Here is a 19,894-nt window from a genome sequence, read left to right as displayed (position 1 = left end):
ACTTAATCCAGCCTTCTTTGGATTTTTTTGCGTAATACTTCTTTAGGAAGTGATGTCTGGATACTGAGCTTTGAATTGTACAAGCGTGAAAAGGAGAGGACCAGTCCCTAAGGTTTCTGTTTTTAGCAGACTGTAAATATAACCATCTAAACTAATCAATAAATGTGTTAGTTGCGAGTAATTTGGAAGCAGGACGATAACAAATTTGCTGGCGTGTGTGCTGTGCAGTCACGTACATGTTCAGCGCACTGAAGACGGCTCTTCGCGTGTCGGACGCGGGGGTGCACAGCGGGGGCGGCGGCTCGGCGCCGGGGTGGCGCCGGCACGCGCCCATCATTGTGCTGCTGACGGACGGCGAACCCAACGGCGAGGTCAGCGACACTGACGAGATCGTGCGCCGCATCACCGAGCGCAACGCGGAGTCGGGCGCGGCCATCTTCACGCTGGCCTTCGGCACCGGCGCCGACTACGGCTTCCTGCGCCGCCTCGCGCTGCGCAACAGCGGCGTCGGCCGCAGGATCTACGAGGCCGCAGACGCGCACCTGCAGCTGCGCAACTTCTACCGCCAGATCGCCTCGCCGCTGCTCGCCGACGTCACGTTCAACTACGACGGCCAGCAGGTAGGTTTGCGCACCACTGGAAGCAAACCTCTCATCAATATTGAAAGGTTTAATCAGCCATTCTTCATGTGTTCCATCTTTATCTTATGGATTACTGACACGCACTTATTGCTTTTTGTGTCCGCCCCGATAGCTGAGTGGTCAGCATGACGGATTGCCGTCCTACTGGCCTGGATTCGGTTCTCGGCTGGTCGGAGATTTTTTCCGCTCAGGGACTGGGTGTGTTGTTGTCTTCATCATTTCATTCCCATCCGGCGCACAGGTCGCCCAATGTGGCGTCGAATGTAATAAGACCTGCACCAAGGCGGCCGGACCTGCCCAGCAAAGGGCCTCCTTGCCAATGACGTAGTTCACCTCTATGACTGCATCCGACCGGCGAGTTTAACACCTCCAGTATATATTGGTGGGATTAGTTACAAATTACGTCACGTCAGAGCATTTTTTCTTGTGGTCAGCTATTTAACAGTACATATCCTTTCCCAAGCGAATCTCTCCCTATAAATGCTGTTAAGCCGCCGGCCAGTTCCTTATAGTCTCTGTGGAAGCCCTGTCGCCTGAAACGAACTGGAAGATTGTTTGGTGTAACATCAGCCTCCCAATTTTCCCGACGCAAGTGGCGTCCAAGTTGTTCATGATATTGTATCTACAAACGTACGACTTTTTCGTATTGACCTTAGTGTAACGGAGCCCTGGAATCGTTGCCATGAAACTGATACATTATCTCATCGGTTGATTCCCTGCGGTCGTGACGATTGGAGATGGCTTCGCCGACAACTGGCTTTTCTCCTCAGGACGTCGCAGGCGGTTATCTCGGGAGAGATTCTCGTGCGTCCCGGTTCAACCTTCTTTCCTCAATCGAAAAACAATACGTCCATGTAGCTTGTTAGCCATTATTTGCACTACGTGATGGTGAGTGGATATGACGCAGATCCGTGTGCCTTTTCCCACTATATCGCCACCGCACATTGGACGTGGCTCCGGATGCCCCGTTATCGTGATTTTTTTTTCTAATATGTTGTATCTTGTTTTTCAACGCCAAGGTGTTGGATGAGTTGCCATGCCCCCCTTTTTTATTTTTGTGGACACTTCTATGTATTTATATGTTCCACGATGTAGAAGTGACGAAAGAAAGAATGTGTGGGAACGTTAAAATTGACGCCCCATTCCTTCCTATACGTTTTACTAATTTCACCCATTTGTTTTTGTCGGAATGACTTCTTTTGTTTCATTTTAATTATTTGCTTTAATACGTGTTTTGGAAAAAAACGAGAACATTTTCGTTTTTTTGAAGCAATACAATTCCATTTGTGTCTGAATTTCGGTGTGTTTCCTGTGTAAAAAAAGAAGAAAAAGAAAAATGCGGAAACGGCAGCGTGATAGATTGATAAATCCTGCACTTCATGGATGGCTGGTTCATAAATAAATAAAATAAAATAAAAATAAAAAACCTTCCCTGGTGCCAATATTATTTCTCTTTTTTTCACTTTATTAAAATTTTTGTCTGTGTCGTGCTATATATTTAAAAAAATGACGCCAAACGCTCATCGCTTTTGTATCGGTAACACGTTGATAGATTTCCGCATTTTCTCTACTACATCGGCTACATTTAGGTCTTTGCCTTTGCTCTTTCGAGCGATTTTGGCTCAGCCAATTAATAAAGGGCATGATCTCTTTACTTGGATAAGGCCGCGCGGGATTAGCCGAGCGGTCTTAGGCGCTGTAGTCATGGACTGAGCGGTTGGTCCCAGCGGAGGTTCGAGCCCTCCCTCTGACATGGGTGCGTATGTGTTTGTCCTTATGATAATTTAGGTTAAGTAGTGTGTAAGGTTTCAAACACTACTTGGGTAGGATAGTTTTACAAACAAGGAAAAGACTGTGTGCCCGACCGAGACTCGAACTCGGGACCTTTGCCTTTCGCGGGGAAGTGCTCTACCAACTGAGCTACCGCAGCACGACTCACACCCTGTACTCACAGCTTTACTTCTGCCAGTATCCGTTTCCGCAATATCCTTTCTTTCAGGAGTGCTAGTTCTGCATGGTTCGCAGGAGAGCTTCTGGAAAGTTTGGAAGGTAGGAGACGGATACTGGCAGAAGTAAAGCTGTGAGTACCGGGCGTGAGTCGTGCTTCAGTAGCTCACTTGGTAGAGCACTTGCCCGCGAAAGGCAAAGGTCCCGAGTTCGAGTCTCGGTCGGGCACACAGTTTTAATCTGCCAGGAAGTTTCATATCAGCGCTCACTTCGCTGCAGAGTGAAAATCTTATTCAAGGAAAAGACACCAAACTTCCTGGCAGATCAGAATTGTATTCTAGATCGAGGATCAAACCCAGGGACTGAGGTACCCAAGCACAGCTCATTAACCGTTTCCACAGCTTTATTGACGCCAGTACCTCATCTCATACCTTCCAAACTCCACAGAAGTTTTCCTGTGAACCTTTCAGGGATAGCACTACTAGAAGAAAGGATATTGCAGAGACTTTACTTAGACACAGTGCAGAGTGCTAGTGCTGCATGTTTCGCAGGAGAACTTCTGTGAAGTTTGTAAGTCAGATGACGAGGTACAGGCTGAAGTAAAGCTGTTAAATCGGGTGGTGTGTCGTGCTTGGCAAGCTCAGTCGATAGAGCACTTTTTCCTGAAATATATACGTCCCGAGCTCTCGGTCCAACACACAGTTTTAATCATTCAGAAAGTTTCATATCAGCGCACACTCTCCTGCAGAATGACAAATTTTGTTTCGGAAGTGACAGCTGGAGTGTTGCAGTCAGTTGGAGTGTTTGTTGTCGTGGCTGCAAACAGGTAACACTACTGGCTAGGGAGCGGTCGCTAGAAGTCGTTTGTGATGCTCAGACAGTTTTCTGATGCATTCTGTTTCGGTAATGCTGTGGACAGAATGCAGAGCATTATAGGAAGTGGTAATTAGCGTCGCTAGAGTACGATGCACTGAAAGGAAGAGAGACAGCTATGCATGACTGCAGTAATGAGTTCGTGTTGAGGACGCAAGAACAAAATGTGTATACCACTACTCTCTATTTGTCTGTACAGCAACACAAGATCATGTGTACTTGTCCTTTACATCTTGGCATGTTATGAACATCGGTGCAGTATGGTTGCTAAGGTCTTCAAGTAGAATGTGTTGCAGACTGGCACAAACAGTGGCGATCAGTTTGTGACTGATCTTGCTCTGGTTGTGAAGTGAGTTTAATTCCCGATCAGGTGTAGTAAGTCCGTGCGTGCTCACCAAACAGATCTTGCACTTTTCATACCACTTTCAAACGTGTGTATCGAATCGATCTTTGTATGGTTACACTTAGATGAGCAGGTGTTTGTAAATTAATCAGTTGAACTGGGTAAGTCATTTGTAAATTTTCAAGTACAATAATAATTATCACAGTGCAAACTCTGCACCTTTATCTAAAATGCTCAATTTCCACAGATTTAATTAGTTGAAGCATTAATTTTATCAGATCAGTAGAGAGCAAAAGTGTGGTGTAACCCAGTACCTGCACGGAAGTACTTAAATTAAAGTCTCATAAACTAGATACGGATATGGAGAACCATGTAGACAGCACATAGCTCTCCTAGTCGTTGAAACCTTTCGTGACCAGAGCCGCTACTTCTCAATCAAGTGCCTCCTCAATTGGCCTCACAAGGGCTGAGTGCACCCTGCTTACCAACAGCGTTCCGCAGACCTTAACGGTCACACATTCATGTGCTAGCCAAGCCCTACAGCGCTTAGCTTTGCTGATCTGACGGGAACTGGTGTTTCACTGCGCCAAGGCCGTTGGCAAATGTTCTCATACCTACTCCAAATCAGTAGCTATCCAACTAAAGATAAAAATTCATTTCTCACCAATGATTGGTAACGTTGAGCGAAAGCCGGCCGTGGTGGTCTCGCGGTTCTAGGCGCGCAGTCGGGAACCGTGCGACTGCTACGGTCGCAGGTTCGAATCCTGCCTCGGGCATGGATGTGTGTGATGTCCTTAGGTTAGTTAGGTTTAAGTAGTTCTAAGTTCTAGGGGACTAATGACCACAGCAGTTGAGTCCCATAGTGCTCAGAGCCATTTGAACCATTTTTTTTTTTTTTTTTGAGCGAAACCCAACAACAAACTACGAAATTTGGAGCACCTATAACGCAAATCTCAAACTCAAGTTATGCATAGAGTATCTTCAACGTAGAAGCTGGCAAAAATTATGACTTGCACGAAACAGATGTGTGGCATTGGTTCGCACTGGAGAATAGTATACAGAGCGCTGTTTCGTAAATGAAAGAATAGAGTGTGCTTAAAGCTGTAAAATATCATGAACTTGGGGTTAATGTTCTTTTCTTTGTTTACAATATAACCAGATTCTAGTGTAAGAGTTGAAGATGCGTTATGTGTTCAGTGCCATACACGATAATAAGGTAAACGTACTTTGGAAGGAGGATAAAGAAGTACTGATAGTTTTGAGATAAATACTGGTCATTCTGTGATCAGATGAAACTACCATCATCCGGCCATAACTGTAGATTCTTTCATTGTTCTAGGAGAAGGCTGATCGAAATAGAATCCATGAAATACTAGTTCACAGTTGACACCCTTCTTTGCCACAGGAGAACTTGATAATTTACATCTGTCATTGACTAACGGACATGCTGTGACCAGATGAAACTACCATCATCCGGCCATAACTGTAGATTCTTTCATTGTTCTAGGAGAAGGCTGATCGAACTAGAATACATAAAATACTAGTTCACAGTTGACACCCTTCTTTGCCACAAGAGAACTTGATAATTTACATCTGTCATTGACTAACGGACATGCTGTGACCAGATGAAACTACCATCATCCGGCCATAACTGTAGATTCTTTCATTGTTCTAGGAGAAGGCTGATCGAACTAGAATACATGAAATACTAGTTCACAGTTGACACCCTTCTTTGCCACAGGAGAACTTGATAATTTAAATCTGTAATTGACTACAAAGGCATCACTTGATGCACTAAGTAACAAACTGTTCTCTTGAGTTTCGACGTTTACGGCAGCACAAGTTCACGTGAAACCTTAACAATTCGTTGGTTCTACACTAAGACGTCGTCTCATTCAGATGAGGTCAGAATCTTAGCGTGAGGGCGATGCTTTGCTGAAAGGGAGGTGTGGTCATCTCAAGTGCCTCCCACTGGTTGTTTCAGGCTGTACCGAATCTTTGGTAATGTTAATGCTTGCAAACTTGCCTTAGGCTGCGTATTAAGTAAAGATATTGATGGAGTAGAGAGTCCAATAGCCTGTGCTTCCAAGCAAGTAAATAATATGGAGAATAATTATTCGACCAAAGAAAAAGAGACTATCATCCTGATTTGTGGTATCACCTATTTCTGTCGTTACTTTTATAGCAGATGTTCCAAAACTGTAGCAGTATCCATGGCCTGTGAGAACTCACAATAATGCATTCAGCCTCTGTCAGAAAGTGCACGCACTAGAGTGTTTTGGCATTCCTGAAAAATATAGGACATGACCAGTGATTAATAGGTCTTTTAACTACACAAAGGCTTCCTCACAATATAGTCCCCAGTGAAATTTCTCCCCTTCATTAGGTGTGAGGGATCTCACTATATCCACAAGTTTTGACACAAACATTCTGTAATAGTTAACCAAAGCCGATAACATGGCGTAAATAGCGAATTTCATTTATGATGAAATGGTATTTCACCCAACGCAGTGTTACCTATGTTTCTCATAATCAACTAAACACATCCGATAACCATACATCACGGTTTTGGATGTCCTTGAAAAACCACTAGAATATCATCTAAGTTTACCATTCATTGCCTCGATTTTAAGCCTTGCAGCACCCTTCTGAAACATCACTAGTGCATTCTTCAATCCAAATGGCTTTCAGTGCTACCAGATACAGACATAAATGTGGTCTTGAGTTGATCTTCCAAGTGATGGTACCACTTTGCAAATCCATAGTTGTAACATATCGGCCATGTCTCGGTTATCTAAAGTATCTGTACTATATGGCACTGGCTACGCATCAGTGACTGTGATGAATTAAATGATTCAAATGGCTCTGAGCACTATGGGACTTAACATCTATGGTCATCAGTCCCCTAGAACTTAGAACTACTTAAACCTAACTAACCTAAGGACATCACACAACACCCAGCCAGCACGAGGCAGGGAAAATCCCTGACCCCGCCGAGAATCGAACCTGGGAACCCGGATGTGGGAAGCGAGAACGCTACCGCACGACCACGAGATGCGAGCGCTGAATTAAATACCGTCACTTAAGCGAAACCAATATACCTCACTCCCATTTATTTTTTGCTTGGGTACAGTTGCTATTGCTGCCCCCTCCAAGTGCTGATCCTTTCTTGTATAATGCTATGATGAAATTGTTGATTGACAAACTTTTCCATCACCGATTGGAAGTGATGTGGAACTCGGTACGGTTTCTTGTACATCAGCTGCTCATTCCAGCTGCTCCTATACTTCATTATCCGTGGTACTGAAAATGGCCTGCATTTTTTTTCTAACAGTTTTTCCATTTCCCCCTTTTCCCTTCCCTGTAAATAAGATACTTTGTCCTACATTGTAGCTAAATTGGCAGACTTGTCTGACTTAGAGAATTTTATATTGAACTCCCTACGAAAATTTTTATCTTCCAGCCAATCATTGTCTTCCAGGTTGGCTATCAGTGCACCTCATAACAGCTCTACCTCCAATAACTAGAATTATCCTTCGTGACAATCACTACCCTGCTTTCATCAACCTCTTGCGCACCCGATATTCTACAGAACACTAACCATTGCACTTTGTCCAGTTCCTCATTCTCTCCTGAACTTAAACCCCACACAAAATACTGAATGGCAAATCTAAGTAGACTAGTTTCCCTGTACCTTGTAGTATTTCATTTCATTATTTGATTCTAACGAACTAAGTTCATAGTACAGGTGACTTCCCTTGGTCTAGGAATGTGCCTCACAGTATTTCAGTTTTCTTGGCTGTAATACCTCAGTGGTACAATGCATCATCCAGCTCTATTGTTTGGCATGTCGGATCGACTTCAGCATTATGTCTACTCAGAAAACCTAGCCTCATTAAGACATGTCAATTGCTGTCAACTCGAGGAAGTATTTCCACACAAGCCGGGAAATCTTTCCCTCTCAGTCAGAAGTTCACTAATGTGAAACTGAGCAAGAAGATGGGTCTATATTTCATACTCCAAGTACATTTCTACTCCCATAAATACCTGTGACCATGTATCTTGTAAAGTTTTCTGTTTATTCTCATCTGAGATACTTTATTCAGCTGTTCCTGAAACTAACTAGAAGCATTTTTACTCTGACAGCGGTCCAATAACACTTCCCACAGTTCGTGGAGGGGATGAGTACCCCACAACTGTTGGCACAAAACACATGCCGTTTCGTTCCCTGTTAACCTCAATCAAGCCTTACTCAACAACTACTCATCGTTCTAGCCTCCTAAGTTTGAATACATATGTAGGTTGTTCATGAACGCCAAACCGTTTTCTCACTTCTTCCTCAGAACCTAATGTGGCAGTGCTAGCGTCTAGGATGGCCAGGGACGCATTAGGAGGTGGATGTTCCTTTCTCTCTTCCAGTAAGCTTTCTAGCTTCTTAAGTAATTCTAAATTATCTGCTCATACTTTAGCGACTTGATCAAGTAAATGCTGGAGGACGACGGTTCAATCCCGCGTCCGGCCATCCAGATTTAGGTTTTCCGTGATTTTCCTAAATCGCTTCAGGCAAATGCCGGGATGGTTCCTTTGAAAGAGCACGGCCGACTTCCTTCCCCGTACTTCCCTAATCCGATGAGACCGATGACCTCGCTGTTTGGTCTCTTCCCCCAAAACAACCCCAAAGTAAATGTTGGGTCGTCCCCTGGACACATACCTTCTCGCTCAAAATCTGTTACTCCAGAGGATAAAACAAATGTGTGTAAAATACAACTATATCAAGAGAAAAAAATGAACTTACAAACCCATATAACGCTTATAATCAACACTTACTTGCACTTTTCTGTAAAATGCTGTTTCTGAACTGTTGCTGCTGCTGCTGGATATGCCTTTCTTGCTCCGCAGCCACAATGTCGTCAGCCCCCAGTAGCTCTTCTGATTCCAAACCCAATCGCACAGGATTCTTTAGAGGATAAGTAAGAGCAAATCAGCCACGTACATGTTGGAGGCAGTTGATTTACGATTTATTAAGTTCAGCCTACAATGGATATCCTTTGCTCAAGCTCACAAGCGGCTGGGAGCGGCGAACTCACGGCACATTGAGGCTATGATTTGCTATATAATCACTCATTGGAGACCGGGAATGGGCCAACCCTTCATGGTAGGCACTTCTGGACAGTGACGGAATTGTATCAGGTGTGGTGCTTGTAAGTGTGTGGGTGCTATGTTGATGAGTTGCGCAATGGATTGATCTGACAAGTGACCTTCGGCTCCTGCAAGAAGCAATTTCCACCCCACACTACTACAGAAGTCAGACAGACGCTCCTAACGTACGAAAAATGCCTGAAATACTTTCAGCAATAAATATCTTCTGGAGTCGTCCGTTGTAATAAAAAGACACAAAAATATTCTGTTTTCTTACGTAGCTAGTGGGATACTTGGGTACTGGAGTATTGCTAGCTAGTGTGAGAAAAACATTAAACGAACGGAAAATATTATTTATTGCAAAATCTGAGAAAATTAAGTGAAACTTTTATTTATAAACTGAGACACAAATTTCCGGGTTCGTTTCGGAGTAGGAGGTTACCTCTAATGGATAGGAATCCTGTTAATGAAATTTATATAGAAAGTGTGGGAAAGCTCTTTTATCCCTTTTCTTTAAGAATGTTATTTACTCGGCAGAATGGCTGAGAGGCACACCTACTCAACTTGAATAATTATCCGATTGAATTTTTCTAAGTATGGTCGAGGCTATCGCGTGAGAAATGTAATGGAGTGACGTGAATGAAGTCTGTTATTTCTAATGGAGGAAACATGGAGCTCGCCTACGCTATAGCGCACAATACTGTGAGCTGCGACGACTGTTGCCTGCGTCGTTTTCCGATGAAAAATAACAATACTATCTCTTTCTATCTGGATTGACCTTCACCAATCGAACTCTCACTACGCCTTGAAGCCAAGGACTTCTATCTACCCCTGGTCTAGCTAGTGGCATGGTACACCAGTCAGATAACCACTCCACTGCGATGCCACTCAATGTTCGCTCGCAGGCACTAACTAATACTCTGTCTGTGTTCACACTGCACATTAACTGTCGCGGCCAACACAGTGAACAAACGCTTAATCAAGAGTGACTCAATAGAGACTATCACTCCAATTGCCTAGCGACTGAGGTGCTCTCTCAGTGCAGTACTGAGTAGATACTTTCTTCCTTGCTCACTGCTCACTCCCGGTTTGTGTTCCTGCTTCAAGAGCGTCACTAGAGCGACCCCTACCAATGCAAAAAGCGGAAATGTATATCATCCACTCTCTTTTCCTCACTCCTCCAGCTCATTGCGTCAGAAACAGTCCGCCAATCAGCGTTACTCTTACAAACAGGAGAATGGCGCTCCGTTTAAGCCGACCAATCCGGAAATATATAGCATCTCCATTAGGCGTTTACTGTCCACCTGTGAGAACTTTGAAACTGTGCACTAGGTCCATCAAAAATGCCTATGCTGGGGCTCTCCCAAACAATACAACGGGTTTTGCTTTTCAAGTGAACACGAAACCCGTTATCCCTTTTCTCTGGCAAAAAACTGTTTTGGTCCATGGGTGGTCGGCCTGCCGGCGCAACTGTGTGCTAAATCACCCTCCTACGGACTTTCCAGCGGACTGGCTGCCTCCGCTGAACAAAAACTCCTGTGGCTGTCGTGTTCTGAGTGTTTGTGTATGCCAGTCCCGACTTTTTAATCTTGGTGCTCACTTGCTATTTATTTATTAGATTTACATATCGATTAAATGGAAATATGTAAAATTGACTCTACCCTATCGCGTTTGGGCTCGAATGAAACTCCTTGTCATGCGGGATGCGATGGAGAGGTCGGAATATGTAAGAAATGAAGGTCAGGAGACCACACCATCCTACATGCTGCTGACTAGCATAACTATACCGAGTGCAGGTGTATTTGGTGGCTTGGACCAGCAGTGGCAGGTGATGGAAGAGATTTGATCTGGGGAGCAAATCTGGTTCCCAGTGTTTGGCTGACAGCACCTGGCACCAGTCGACACAAAGAGAGCTGGTGGCTATAAGGGTACTAGTTTGAATCTCAGCCCCTCGGACTTGATGTTGGAACAAACAGCAGGCAGCTGTGTGCCGTTACGGATGAAGATGGCCACTCCAGCAGACAACAATTCCTGGGCCATCCAGCAGTAGCATCCTCGAGAGCGGTTACAGATTCAATGCATCTCGTCAGCTGCATGGCAAGTATTTATACATGCCAGGACTGAGTGAGTTGACCAGCAGATCAACAGACATTCCAGGCGTCACACAGCTCCCTGTTCACAACACGCCAGGAGTCCTGGATTTCGGTAGTACATCTAGTTGCCCACAGAGTGGTGTTCTAAATGTAAGGAGGCAGATGTGATAACGAAATGCAGTGCCCCTGATTACCGCAAACTGCATACACTGTGGTGAAAAAAAAAAAAAAAAAACAAAGACAAGGGATACCTCCTAATATCCTGTTGCATCTTCCATTGCATAGTATGTCGAAGTTAATCGTCATGATATGGACTCAACAAGTCATTGGAAGTCCCCTGCAGGAATGTTAAGTCATGCTCATCTACAGCCATCCATTACTGTGAAGGTGTTGCCAGTGTAGGATTTTGTGCACGAGCTGACCCCTTGATTATGTACCATAAATGTTCGATGGCTGGCCAGATGATTCGTAAGAATTCTCAAGAATATCCTTCCAACCAATCGCAACAGTTGTGGCACAGAGATAGGGCGCTTCGTCATCCATAAAAATTCCATTGTAGTTTGAGAACATGAAGTCCATGAATGGCTGCAAATGGTCTCCAAGCAGTCCAGCCTATGATCGGTTCAGTTGGATAAGAGAACCATTCTATCTAATCCGACACCAATATGGAGCCACAACCAGATTTCACAGTGCCTTGTTGACAGCTTTCATCAATGGCGACAGCAACGGTGGCCGAGCCGTTCTAGGCACTACAGTCTGGAACCGTGTGACCGCTACGGTCGCAGGTTCGAATCTTGCCTCGGGCATGGATGTGTGTGATGTCCTTAGGTTATTTATGTTTAAGTAGCTCTAAGTTCTAGAGGACTGATGACCAAAGAAGTTAAGTCCCATAGTGGTCAGAGGTATTTAAACCATTTCTTCATCCAAAGCACCATGGGTTCTCCGCCACACTCGAACCCTACGATCAGCTCTTACCAACTGAAACCGGGACACATCCGAATAGTCCACGGTTTTCCAGTCGTCTCTGGTCCAAGCGCTGCAGGAATGTTAGCAGGGACACTTGCGTCAGTTGTCTGTTTACACAGCCCATCAACGTCAAATTTCGCTCTCCAAACAGGTACGTTCACCATACGTCTGACATCAGTTCTGCGGTTTCTTCACATAGTGTTGCTTGTTTGTTGACACTAACCGCTCTACACAAAAACCGCTGCTCTCGGTCGTTAAGTGAAGGCTGTCGGCCATTGCGCTGTCCGTGGTGAGAGGTAATGCCTGTAATTTGGTATTCTCGGCACACTCTTGACACAGAATATTGAATTCCGCAACGATTTCCGAAATGGAATGTTCCATGGGTCTAGCTAGCTCTAACTACCATTCTGAATACAAAGTCTGCTAATTCCCGTAGTGCGGCGATAATTACGTCCGACACCTTTCAAATGAATCACCTGAGTACAAATGATGTGCGACTGGTCCCGGCGGAGGTTCGAGCATGGGTGTGTGTGTTTGTCCTTAGGATAATTTAGGTGAAGTAGTGCGTAAGCTTAGGGACTGATGACCTTAGCAGTTAAGTCCCATAAGATTTCACACACATTTGAGCATTTTTTTTAGTACAAATGACAGCTCTACCAAAGCACTGCCCCTTTATACCTTGCGTACGCAATACTACTTCCATCTGTTCGTGTGCATGTTACTGTCGCATGACTTATGCGACAGTGTAGATAAGAATATTGGGTTGTTTAAGAAAATCTGTTTTTGAATAGGTGGACGAGAACTCACTGACGACTGTGAAGTTCCCGACGCTGTTCGGCGGCGGGGAGCTGGTGGTGGCGGGCCGGCTGTCCTCCGGGACCAGAGAGCCGTGGAGTGCCGTGAGGAGCAGGGACGGCAACGCGGCAGACGCCGTACCGGCGCCAGCCGTGGTCAACGTGACGTCAGCAGAGCGGCTGTGGGCCTACCTGACGGTGCGCCAACTGCTGGACCAGGACGCCGCAAGGCCCAACGAGACTCTCCGCACCAGGGCCAAAGACATCGCTCTCAGGGTAACACACCCATCAGTGACGTACACCGAAAAACATTTTTAACTAGCACACCTGACTGTTACTAGGCGGAAAGGGCAGCTGAATACCTGTCCATGATCCGATGACCATAGCAGTCTGGTCCCTTTAATCCCCCCCAACCAACCAACCATCCAACCTGTCCATGATGACAGTGCCGTACTTATGTACCCCTTATTTGGATAAAGTCTTCGTATTAGAAATTAATTTTAGCAATCCGTCCAGGTACTGAGCTGGCTCAGCTTCAAAATACACTACTGGCCATTAAAATTGCGACACCACGAAGATGACGTGCTACAGACGCCAAATTTAACTGACAGGAAGAAGATGCTGTGATATGCAAATGATTAGCTTTTCAGACCACTCACACAAGGTTGGCGACACCTACAACGTGCTGACATGAGGAACATTTCCAACCGATTTCTCACAAACAAACAGCAGTTGACCGGCGTTGCCTCGTGAAACGTTGTTGTGATGCCTCGTGTAAGGAGGAGAAATGCGTACCATCACGTTTCCGACTTTGATAAAGGGCGGATTGTAGCCTATCGCGATTGCGGTTTATCGTACCGTGACATTGCTGCTCGTGTTGGTTGAGAGCCAATGACAGTTAACAGAATATGGAATCGGTGGGTTCAGGAGGGTAAAACGGTGCTGGATCCCAACGGCCTCGTATCACTAGCAGTCGAGAAGACAGTCATTTATACGCATGGCTGTAACGGATCATGCAGCCCCGTCTCGATCCCTGTGTCAACAGATGGGGACGTTTGCAGGACAACAAACATCTGCACCAGCAGTTCGACGACGTTTGCACCAGCATGGACTATCAGCTCGGAGACCATGGCTACGGTTACCCTTGACGCTGCATCTCAGACAGGAGCGCCTGCGATGGTGTACTCAACGATGAACCTGGATGTACGAATGGCAAAACGTCATTTTTTCGGATGAATCCAGGTTCTGTTTACAGCAACATGATGGTCGCATCCGTGTTTGGCGACATCGCACATCGGAAGCGTGTATTCGTCATCGCCAGTATCACCCGGCGTCATAGTATGGGGTGTCATTGGTTACACGCCTTGGTCACCTCTTGTTCCCATTGACGGCGCATTGAACAGTGGACTTTACATTTCAGATGTGTTACGTCCCGTGGCTCTACCCTTCATTCTATCCCTGCGAAACCCTATGTCAGCAGAATAATGCACGACTGCATGTTGTAGGTCCTGTACGAGCCTTTCTGGATACAGAAAATGTTCGACTGCTGCCCTGGCCAGCACATTCTGCAGATCTCTCACCAATTGAAAACGTTGGGTCATTGGTGGCTGAGCAACTGGCTCGTCACAATACGCCAGTCACTACTCTTTATGAACTGTGATATCGTGTTGAAGCTGCATGGGTAGCTGTACCTGTACACGCCATCCAAGCTCTGTTGTACTCAATGCCCAGGTGTATCAAGGCCGTTATTACGGCCAGAGGTGGCTGTTCTGGGTACTGCTCTCTCAGGATTTATGCACCCATATTGCGTGAAAATGTAATCTCATGTCTGTTCTAGTATAATGTATTTGTTTAATGAACCCGTTTATCATCTGCATTTCTTCTTGGTGTAGCAATTTTAATAGCCAGTAGTGTATTTAGTCATGTCACAAAAGATGTACAATTTTCTGTTGTATTTATCGTATGAAAACGAATTTTATTCGACCCAACAAGCAATAGTTCTCTGCGCGCACAGTCAACGGCAAAGAGAGTCACATATCATTTATTTATTCTAAGTTCTGGGACAGTATCATTAATCAAAGGATCTACACTGCACGTGAAATACTACAGACGATTCACTTTCCACGTTACTTCCTCCGTCCGCTCTAAAGTGTCAACGCCGGCCGCGGTGGTCTAGCTGTTCTAGGCGCTCAGTCCGGAACCGCGCGACTGCTACGATCGCAGGTTCGAATCCTGCCTCGGGCATGGATGTGTGTGATGTTCTTAGGTTAGTTAGCTTTAAGTAGTTCTAAGTTCTAGAGGACTGATGACCACAGATGTTAAGTCTCATAGCGCTCAGAGCCATTTGAACCATTTTCTTGTCAACGATTTTTAGAGTTGAGTCGTAAGTGACGGACGGATCAATCTGTAACTGGAGTCAGACGATAGGTCTGTGTATGAACTGGTGGTCCTGGCGAGACGGAAATGTGAGATACTGTTCAGTGTTATGCTGGTTCTGGAGCGGGAGACTGGTGGATGACTTCAGGGACCTGGTGAAGGAAGTCTCGTGTGGTGACTCTCTTTGCATACGATTAGGTGTCCTTGACTATACAACTCCATCTATCGCATATAAAGCTAGTCAGAGGCAATAAATTTCCATGCGAATGCAAGTCGAAGATTAAATCTTTGATGGTACGTGACATGGCCGTAGGTCTTGAAACGTCCATTTGCAGCAGAAAGGTGAGTGTCATCGATTTTTTTCGCGAAGACGAAAAGAAGAGTACAAAGGATCTTCAGAATCTGTATCATTGAGGAACTGTAGTTTGTTACAGTGCTTTGTTGTGAACAGTCGACGCATGTCCGGTTCGAATGTAGCTTTGTCGCCATTGATACCAATCGGCGTTTCCCATGTCGCCTGCTGGTTGACATTGCCTGGCTGAATAGCAAAATTTTCTGTTATACCAGCACACGTTCTCCCCGTTTTCTCTGGCTGGCGAACACTTGCTCCTTCTGCGAGAGAGTTGTCTTTGCGACGCCTGTCTGAAGCGCTGTTACTTGCTCAGATAGTTCAGATAGTTGCATTCGCAGCGCTTCTAGGAGACACTGTCTCAGCAGAAAATGTTACAACGCCCTAGTTTAGTTACTTCTCGACTATTCGGTTACCAATTTGAGAGTTTTTCAGGGATGGCTTACATTACGAGACGACGTTGTCACGAATAATGTTGCGAGACGTAGCTGACGCGAAAACTTTTGCTACTATGCACTTCGTTGCTCCTAATGTTCCGTATTACTTTATAAATGCCACCAATGATGCTATTTCACCACAGACATTTTGGTATACCGATTATTCAAGTGAAATCTGTCATCACGTATAAATAAAAACCAGCGGAAAAAGGCTCACATCGGAGTGAAAAAATGGCAAATATGCTTCTGTTTCAAAGACTGATCAAACAATAATGTACCAGCTGCCTCACGTTCTACCTTCACTGCACCATTAAAAATTTTACTGAAGATTTTGGCGTGCGAAAATATTTGTGTTCTTTTTAAAATGCAACTCGCCTCTCACTTCCACAAGCTACCCTAATTGTAACTCGCTCACACCCATTTGTCCGCTGCTGTAAGTCGCTCACCCATCCAATCCCACTAGACCATTCTCTCACTCTTTCATGCGTCCCAAATCATTGCCATTATCTCTTTGTATCTCCGTAAGTGTCATTGTGCCTGTCCCACAACCATAGTCTCCCTCGTTCTGTGCTATTAATACTGACTCTTCTTACAGTCACGATCTCGCTCTCGCTGCCTCTCTTGCATTTACTGTCTCATTCGTTCCTTCCCACTGCTGCTGTCTCTTCTTACTGTGCCTCTCTCTCCTCCTTGTTTCATTGTCATAGACTTAGAACCCGCATCTCGTGGTCGTGCGGTAGCGTTCTCGCTTCCCACGCCCGAGTCCCCGGGTTCGATTCCCGGCGGGGTAAGGGATTTTCTCTGCCTCGTGATGCCTGGGTGTTGTGTGATGTCCTTAGGTTAGTTAGGTTTAAGTAGTTCTAAGTTCTAGGGGACTGATGACCATAGATGTTAAGTCCCATAGTGCTCAGAGCCATTTGGACCATAGACTTTGTCTCTCATTACCACAAGCTCTCGTTCTGTCCCTGTCAACTATGTTCCATTCTCGTTGTCCCTCTCTCTTCTCCTCTCCTTCGTTCTTCCTATACCACAACTAGAGTCTACTATCTACCAGTATTTATAATTTTTTCGTCTCTTTCCCATAGCCACTGTCTCAGTCTCTTTCTCAGCATAAAACAAACAGAATATGTTCCCATGCCAAAATTTTTGGGAAAATTTTAAAGGTGCAGAGAAAGGTATAATGACGCAGCTGGTACCCCAATTTTCATGTCAATCTTTAAAACAGGAGCATATTCACCTTTTTTGTGCTCCGGTAGGAATGTTTTTCCGTTGCTTCCTGCCTTTTTCCTGCTGCAGCAGGTCGTGTCATGCACATGTAAAGAACTTTATGGGTCAGTAAAATTTTGATAATTTACTTATGTGGGATTTATATAATCCGAAACTAATTTTACACCTTAGAGAGAATTTTACGTCCACAATTATTTTGTACTACAACCGTTCTGATGATATCAGATACATTTCGCAGCGTACTTCTCCGTGCTACATCACTTCATACATTACATTTTCGTCTCATATCGAATTTTTCTTGTGTATCTTGGTATACAAGCAGTGTAACTTTGAACCACTGTAACTCAGAATTGGATGAAGATGTCAAGAAACTTTTTAGTGCTTGTTCGAGACCGGGCTGTTAGGAATGTATCCCAAAAATGCAAGCCATTTGCTCTGCATAGTCGTTTTCGAATCCGCGACTCGATTTTAGTACGATAAAATGGAAAAATAATTGAGATAGCCTAACGAACTGCCCATGAACTCATGGTGCATGAATAAGTCACTTAAGGTACATTGTAGAGCACATCTGCAAGAAGAACGAACCGATATGCTCCCTTCTCGTAGGCAGGAGGAAGTGTGTAATATTCCTACTTTGACCCTGTACAGTAGAATAGTAACACTAAGACGATCCTTGTTGGGTATACAATTGGTACCTAGCTCAAGGGCTATCGAAAACACTTGACCCTGCCTTTCTAACCCAATAGAACGCGGGGTATGAGCCCCGGAAGAATCCCGTTTCTATGCGCGGCGTGCTCGAACATATTAGTTAGATCATGCTGTCTTTGCGTTCTGGTTCGACATGGGCAATTTCAAGTGCAGTTTTTAACCATCAATCGCTGTTGTTCCACAGATGCTACATTTGAAATTTTTTTATCACGATCACAATTGCTAGTTACGGTACTGTTTGTGTTACTTGTTGCTACAGGGGAACTGTTGTTCATTATGACGATTGTACGGCTCTCATTTGATACGAGCCTTTCTAATTTATTACATTTGCGATTAATGAAATTTCCACTTAAATTATTATTATTATTATTATTATTCAGTCTTTCCAAACTCAAGTCTAAAAAACGTGTCTGCTAAAGCTTTTTTTCTTTTAATCTAAGAACAGTTTCTCAAATTTTATAAAAGATATATTTACTCCAGTGACTGTAACACTTTCTTTATTTCACAAACAGTCACTGGCGTAAATATGATGTTTTTTATACAGTTCTACATGACTGTGAATCTCAGGTATAAAAAGTTAGTTTCTCGAATAGTACACAGTCAAATGTCAGTAACACACAAATTTCCTTACGTTCAGTATCCGCTGTTATTTTTATGTGGATATGGTTCCACATAGTTTAACAATATTCTAGGATGGCACACACGAACGTTTTGTCAGCAGTCTCCTCCGTAGACTGGTAGCATTTTCCCGGTATGCCTCTAACGAACTGAATCTGTGTGTTCATTCCATTTCACGGTCACACAAAATGTTACACCCAGTTATTTTTATGGGTTGGCTGACTCCGACTGTCACTCACTGATATTATAGTCATAGGGTATTACGTTTTTTAAAGTGCCATACCATATACAGTGAAAATGGAATCGTTATAGGATCACTCTGTCGTCCGTTAAGACACCTTCTCAGGAACGGGTACAGCTGTCTAGTTGCAATTACTATCAAATACTAAAGTCGGCGGTCCGTTGAAGGTGTACAAAATTCTGCCTTCTAAGACAATTCGGTCAAAAGATCACATATTTTATATTCGCAAACTCACTCACCAAAGGCTGTGCATGAACTATCTACAGGGTGTTACAAAAAGGTACTGCCAAACTTTCAGGAAACAGTCCTCACACACAAAGAAAGAAAATATGTTATGTGGACATGTGTTCGGAAACGCTTACTTTCCATGTTAACGCTCATTTTATTACTTCTCTTCAAATCACATTAATCATGGAATGGAAACCCACAGCAATAGAACGTACCAGCGTCACTTCAAACACTTTGTTACAGGCAATGTTCAAAATGTCCTCCGTTAGCGAGGATACATACATACATCCACCGTCGCATGGAATCCCTGATGCACTGATGCAGCCCTGGAGAATGGCGTATTGTATCACAGCCGTCCACAATACGAGCACGAAGAGTCTCTAATTTTGCTACCGGGATTCCTTAGAAAAGACCTTTCAAATGCCCCCATAAATGAAAGTCAAGAGGGTTGAGGTCAGGAGAGCGTGGAGGCCATGGAATTGGTCCACCTCTACCAATCCATCGGTCACCGAATCTGTTGTTGAGAAGCGTAGGAACACTTCGACTGAAATGTGCAGGAGCTCCATCGTCCATGAACCATATGTTGTGTCGTACTTGTAAAGACACATGTTCTAGCAGCACAGGTAGAGTATCCCGTATGAAATCATGATAACGTGCTCCACTGAGCGTAGGTGGAAGAACATGGGGCCCAATCAAGACATCACCAACAATGCCCGCCCAAACTTTCGCAGAAAATCTTTGTTGATTACGTGATAGCACAATTGCGTGCGGATTCTCGTCTGCCAACACACGTTGATTGTGAAAATGTACAATGTGATCACGTTGGAATGAAGCCTCATCCGTAAAGAGAACATTTGGACTGAAATGAGGATTGACACATTGTTGAATGAACTATTCGCAGAAGTGTACCCGTG

At 44.5% G+C, this 19,894-nt stretch overlaps 1 protein-coding gene across 12 annotated transcripts in view; it reads left to right on the top strand.

Moving 5' to 3' along the window:
- Positions 1-19,894, top strand: part of LOC126339612 (inter-alpha-trypsin inhibitor heavy chain H4-like) — a 173,455-nt gene that overhangs the window by 76,937 nt on the left and 76,624 nt on the right. For all 12 annotated transcript variants that reach the window (XM_050001645.1, XM_050001649.1, XM_050001657.1 and 9 more), the window contains exons 9-10: positions 229-620; positions 12,794-13,072. In XM_050001645.1, coding sequence (XP_049857602.1) covers positions 229-620; positions 12,794-13,072 — 671 coding nt within the window. The remainder of the gene's footprint in view (positions 1-228; positions 621-12,793; positions 13,073-19,894) is intronic.

This window comes from Schistocerca gregaria, chromosome 1 (genome assembly GCF_023897955.1).
Source record: "Schistocerca gregaria isolate iqSchGreg1 chromosome 1, iqSchGreg1.2, whole genome shotgun sequence".
Classification (NCBI taxonomy): Eukaryota; Metazoa; Arthropoda; class Insecta; order Orthoptera; family Acrididae; genus Schistocerca; species Schistocerca gregaria.
Note: the sequence above shows the minus strand (reverse complement) of the source record. Positions and strands in the feature narration are given on the sequence as shown.